General features: G+C 45.7%; 1 protein-coding gene across 1 annotated transcript in view; it reads right to left on the bottom strand.

Annotated features, from left to right (window-relative positions):
* Positions 1–5,505, bottom strand: part of INCENP (inner centromere protein) — a 34,689-nt gene extending 29,184 nt beyond the window's left edge. Inside the window, exons 1-2 of the mRNA XM_014524533.2 lie at positions 5,457–5,505; positions 3,966–4,079 (exon numbers count right to left, since the gene is read on the bottom strand). Coding sequence (XP_014380019.2) covers positions 3,966–4,054 — 89 coding nt within the window. The 5' untranslated portion in view covers positions 4,055–4,079; positions 5,457–5,505. The remainder of the gene's footprint in view (positions 1–3,965; positions 4,080–5,456) is intronic.
* Between the last annotated feature and the right edge of the window lie 61 nt (positions 5,506–5,566).

The following is a 5,566-nucleotide window of genomic DNA, read 5'->3' as shown; positions in this document are numbered from 1 at the left end:
CTTTCCTGCCTATGCAGGGGGTCGGACTCGATGATCTATTGAGGTCCCTTCCAACCCTAACATCTATGAATCTATGAACTTAGGTAAGGCAGTTGTTGTAGGCTTCACATTCTTCACACACAGAAGCAATCCTAAGAATGAGGAGAGTTGTATACCATGGGGGAGGAGGAGGGAAAAAAAAGCAATACTGGGATGAAACTGAGTGATATAAATGTCAAGTATTTACATCACAGATTTTTATCTGTGGCTTTTATGCAGCTAGACAAGAGTCAAATTTAAACCAAACCTTCAGGAAACATTCCAATATTTGTAAAATGTTGTCTGTCAAATTAGAGGAATGAACCCCAGTGACAGATCCAGGGAAATTATGGTTAAGTATGTGAGCAGCCGAAGCAAGATCCTGTCTGCACAAGAGATTTCAATAATTAAGGCAAGTTGCTTTCCACAGATCGTGGTGCTTTTTACAAGTTAAGGAACCACAGCATGTTAGATTTCCCCTGTATAAACTGCTGCAGCCCTCTGCATATGGTGCTGTGATATGTGACAAGTGGTGTACATGTGAGATTGAAGCTTCCAAATCACAGAATCCAAATCTCAGGACCTTTGCTGGGAGAGAAACAGGATAGTACACAAGCAGTCGAGGAAATTATTGGAGTGTGTTTGCAATAAACTTTCTGTTACAGCTAATAGAGAGGCAACAAGGGAGGAAGCTCGTCTCAGCTTGCTGCTCACAAACAGGGAAGAATTGGTTGAGAACGTGAAGGTGGAAGAAAAGTTGGGTGACACTGACCATGAAATCAGAGTTCAAGATCCTAAGGAGAGCAGCAGAAGACAACACTAGACTTAAAAAAAAAAAAAAAAAGGAGACTTTAGCAAACTCAGTGAACTGAAGGGCAGGATCCCTTCAGAGATCATATTAAGGGCACAGGAGCAACCTATCCCAAAATAACAAAGGAATGGGAAGTGCAATAGGAGACCTGGTTACCAATGTCTTCAGTAAGTTGAAACTCAAAGAGGAATCCCACAAAAAAAGGGAAATTTGGTCATATTACTAGGGAAAAGCATAAGAATATTACATGGGCATGCAGGGAGAAGATTAGAAAGGCCATAGCAATTTGAGATGCAACCGGCAAGGGACATGAGACAATAGAGAGATTCTACAAGCATGTCAAGAGTAAGAGGAGGACCACAGAAACCATAGGCCCCTTACTGAATGCAGAAGGCAATCTAGTTACAGATGATGCAGAGAAAGCTTAAGTATTTCCATTTTTTCACTTCAGTCTTCACAAGTAGGGGCAGCTACCAGATGATGAATGCAGTTGGCAGCAAAGATAAGGAAGGAGTCAAACAGCCTAGCATCATGGCCGAGCAGGTTAGGGATTACCGAGAGAAGTTAGATGCTTTTCAATTGACAGGGCTGGATGGGTTTCTTAAGGAATTGGGTGAAGTAATTTCAAAGCTACTGGCTATCCACTTTGAGAACCTGTGGGGCTGGGATGATTGGAAAACGGCAAATATAATGCCCATTTTTTAGAAAAAAGAAGGAGGATCCAGGGAATAACTAGTATTAGATCAGCCTGACCTTAGTACCTGGAAAAATTATGGAGCAGGTCCTCAAGGAATCTATTGTGAAGCACTTCAGGAGAACAAGGTGATCAGAAACAGCCAGCCTTGATTCAAACAGACCATGTCTTGCCTGACCAACCCGATTTTCTTCTTTGATAAAGTGCTGTGGATAGTGGGGAAAGCGGTGGATGTGTTATGCCTCGGATTTTAGCAAAGCTCTTGACAGTCTCCCACAATGTACTCGTTAACAAGCTAAAGAAATACGGACTAGATCAAGTCCTGTCAGAGGATCCAACCAGTTTTGTATCCATCAAGCTCAGTAAGCAGTCCTTAATGGCTCAACATCCAATTATGAAGCAACAACAAGAGTGGCTCCCCAGGGGGTCTGCCCTACATCCAATATTGTTCAATATCTTTGTTGTGATTCAGACAATGGGATCAAGTACACACTTCGCAAATTTGCAGTGTCATCAAGCTGGGTGGAGTTGCAGATGTTGTAATGGGTAGAGGTAGGATCCAGAATGACCTGGATAGAGGGAGAGAATGGTCTGCAATCAATCAGATGAGATTAAACAAGACAAGTGTAAAGTCCTGCACTTAGGACAAAATAATTTCACACACAAATGTAGATTATGGAATGACTGGCCAGGCTGCAGTAATGCAGAGAAGGATCTGGGGGTTACAGTGCGTGTGGCCATACAGAGCATGTGGCCAAGTGAAATATAAGCCAATGGCATGCTCTCGTTGTAAAAAGGCCAATAGTATACAGGGTTGTATTAACAGGAGCACCACCTGTAAATCAAGGGAAATAATTATTCTACTGTATTCAGTACTGGTGAGGCTTAAACTGGAGTACTGGGTCCAGTTTTGGGTCACACACTTCAAGGATATGAGCTGTTTGTAAAGAGTCCAAAAAGAGTAACAAAAATTATTAGAGGCCTGATTTATGAGAAAAGGCTGAAAGAACTAGGGTTTTTTAGCCTGGAGAAGAGAAGACCAAGAGGAGATTTGATAACAGTTTTCAAGTACTTGAAAGGCAACTATAATGAAGACGAAGACAGTCTTTTCTCTGTGGCCACAGGGGACAGGGCTAAGAGCAATGGACTTGAGCCACATCAGAGGAAATTTAGGTTGGAGATCAGAAGGAGCTTTCTGACTATGAGGGTTGTCAAGCATTGGAACTGGCTATGTAGAGAAACTGGCAAAAATCCTCCCCTGGAAATTTTCAAGAGCAGGTTGACAGATATTTGGCTGGCATGGTCTAGTCAAGGATGATTCTGCCTTGAGCAGAAGGCTGAACTAGATGACCGTATCAGGTCCCTTCCACCCCTATTTTCCTATGACCCTGTGGACTTCTAGTACCGTTAGTTTCAGCACACTATAAGCCTGCATCCAAAATGGTTCCTTTACAGTAAAATGGTGTATAGAGAGAGCAGCTTTTAAAAGTGAGTCTTTAGCATTTACTAGGCTGATACGCAGCACTAGGATTGATAAGGTCACCTGACAGAGGCAGAAACATGGGAAAGGTCCTACACTTTCAGGAGTGGGGGACTCTATTCTTCAATTCCATAGCTGGAAAGGGCACACTTTTGCCAAAGATCTCTCTCTCCTGCCTAAACCAGTGATTCTCAACCAAGGTGCCATGAGATTCTTGCAAGGGTGTGACAATGCCTGGCCCCCATGCCAGGAGGTAAGTGATCACTCCTCCTTTTTCCCTGAACCAGGCACTGCAGCATTCCACAGGCAAGCAGTGTCCACAGCTGCTTCTGTGCTATCCTGTGCTCCCAGCAGTTTGTTGTAGTGCACGCGCAAGTGAATGGGAAGCCATGGAGCTGCAGGGCTGCACTTTTTGGTCTGGTCTGTCCCCCAGCATCCCCCACTCCTCTCATACTCCCAAAGCAGGTGGGAGAGGCTATGGGTGCATGTGGCTCTGGCTGTTTGTATTCAAGCTCCTGGAGAAGCAGCACTTGCCCTCTCAGATACAGAGCAGGCACTGGGAGGGGGCAAATGATGGAAAAAACAGGGCACAGAGGGTAAGGGGCTGCCTCCTCATGCTCACCTGGCACGAGCTAAAATCTAGCTCAGTGGTTTGCAGCCAGGGTGCCTTGAGGCTAAAAAGCTTGAGAACCACTAGCCTACACACACATGGAGAGAGACAAAGAGATTCTAAAAGAGCAGCAGTAGCTGCTTAATTCCTTCACCTGTCACCTAAAATAACATTTCTTCTATGCAGTATGTGCTTAAACAGCAAAATGTATAGATCATATTAAAGTAGAAAACAAGTTTTCTACTTAAGGCCTGAAAAGCAACAACTTTTTAAATGCAAAAACTGGGATAAGATCCCAATCAAAAATAGTTTTAACATCTTCAAATATAAGGTACTCCAGGGACTTTCCTACCTCTTCCTGGTTGGATCTTCATTCTCATCCTGAACAAGAGAAATATGCTTCTTCCTGCGACGATTTTTCTGTGATGGAGTTTTTGGCATCAACTCTGGCTCATCATTACAGTCACTGCTTAACAGATGAAAAAGCAAAAATAGTAACATTACCTGGGCACTTTATTTGCTTTTTATGCCAGCCTGTCTCTGAAAGGCAGCTCTCCAACTAATGAGAAGATAAACACAATGTCATGGGAGACCACAAGGCTCACCTCTGCTAGGGCTGCAGAGATGGTAAGGAAACTGAGGTGCCAGTAGTCCCACACAAAGCATGTGCATGATGGTCTTATTAAGTTGGGGCCTTAAATTTCAGAGGATAAACAAAAACCTCCTGTACTACATCAGGACTAGTCAGAATACAGTTCTCAAGTCACCAAGAAGCTTTACACTTCTCACCTAGAGCGCTTTAGAGAAAATGTCTTTTTTTCCTGCATGCACCGAGTCCTGCAGTTATGAATAATAAATATACATGCTAGCTATGTCTATCAGTTGTGGTAAAATAACGATAGGTTTTCTCTTTTGAAATGAAGGGCTTTTGACACATCCTTGAGCTGTGTGCATCCTGTGCTTAAAGCCGGCTGTTCACCTGGCACCAGAAAGCATGACTGGATCAGAGGGTCAAATCTCAGTCTGACTGACCTACCCTTGGCATGTCTGTTATCAACCCCTGCCCCTCGCTTCCACCTGTCATTGCAAGTTGCCCCAGGAACTCTGATGAAAGCCCCGACTAGCAACAGGCCAGGGGATAATACCTTGCTCTTTGCCTTTGAGGCATTAATGGCTGACTTGCTCCGTGCTCAGTACAGACACATGTATGATTAGTACTGTTATTATAGGAAATACCTGCACTTTCCCAGTTACTTCCTCCCAGGGATGTCACTATACTTGGCAAGCATTTGCAAATGCATCCTCAGACCACTGAAAAAGTGAACAGTAATGCGCTGGGGTGGGGGTTGCTGCACTTTGTATTCTTTTGTTGCTTCAAGATATTGCTCCTGAGCCTTTTTTGCAAGACCACAAGCGAGTGAGCAAGCCAGGTGTGGCAGGGTCAAGCTCTTCAGGGCAGATCCTGCCTTGAGCAACCCTGGCTGATGCACAAGAGGATCAGAGGCGCAGCCCCACACGGAAACAATTAGCACCCCCTTGTTGCTGGGGGAGTCCTTGGGGCAGCTGAAGCCATAGCAGGGACAGAAGAACAGGGCAGGCATGATAACAACAAGCACTGGGCTGGGGAAGGGGGCACAGCAGAGCAGAGGGCATGGGCCCTTCAACTTGCTGATGTAGCTGAGGGGCCCCACCAAGCCCCACAACCTCCTGCTCACCCCTCCTGGGCAGAAAGGAGGGGCCGGAAGGACCCCGGGGCATTGCCGCCTTCCTGCCCTCACCCAATTCCCGTATCTGTGGCCCGGCTGGAACCATCCCTTCACGCGCCCTACCCGGGACCCCTCACGTGTGTCCTGAGAAACCAGCTCTTCCGTCCTCAGCGGCCTCCCGCTGCCCTGGGGGGCTCGGTCCACGCTCCCCCTACAGAAAGGAGGCAGAGGACCCCGAGGGCCGGAA

This window comes from Alligator sinensis, unplaced genomic scaffold, assembly GCF_000455745.1.
Source record: "Alligator sinensis unplaced genomic scaffold, ASM45574v1 scaffold973_1, whole genome shotgun sequence".
In the NCBI taxonomy this organism is placed as follows: domain Eukaryota; kingdom Metazoa; phylum Chordata; order Crocodylia; family Alligatoridae; genus Alligator; species Alligator sinensis.
The sequence above is the reverse complement of the archived record's forward strand: the minus strand, read 5'-3'. Positions and strand labels throughout refer to the sequence as shown.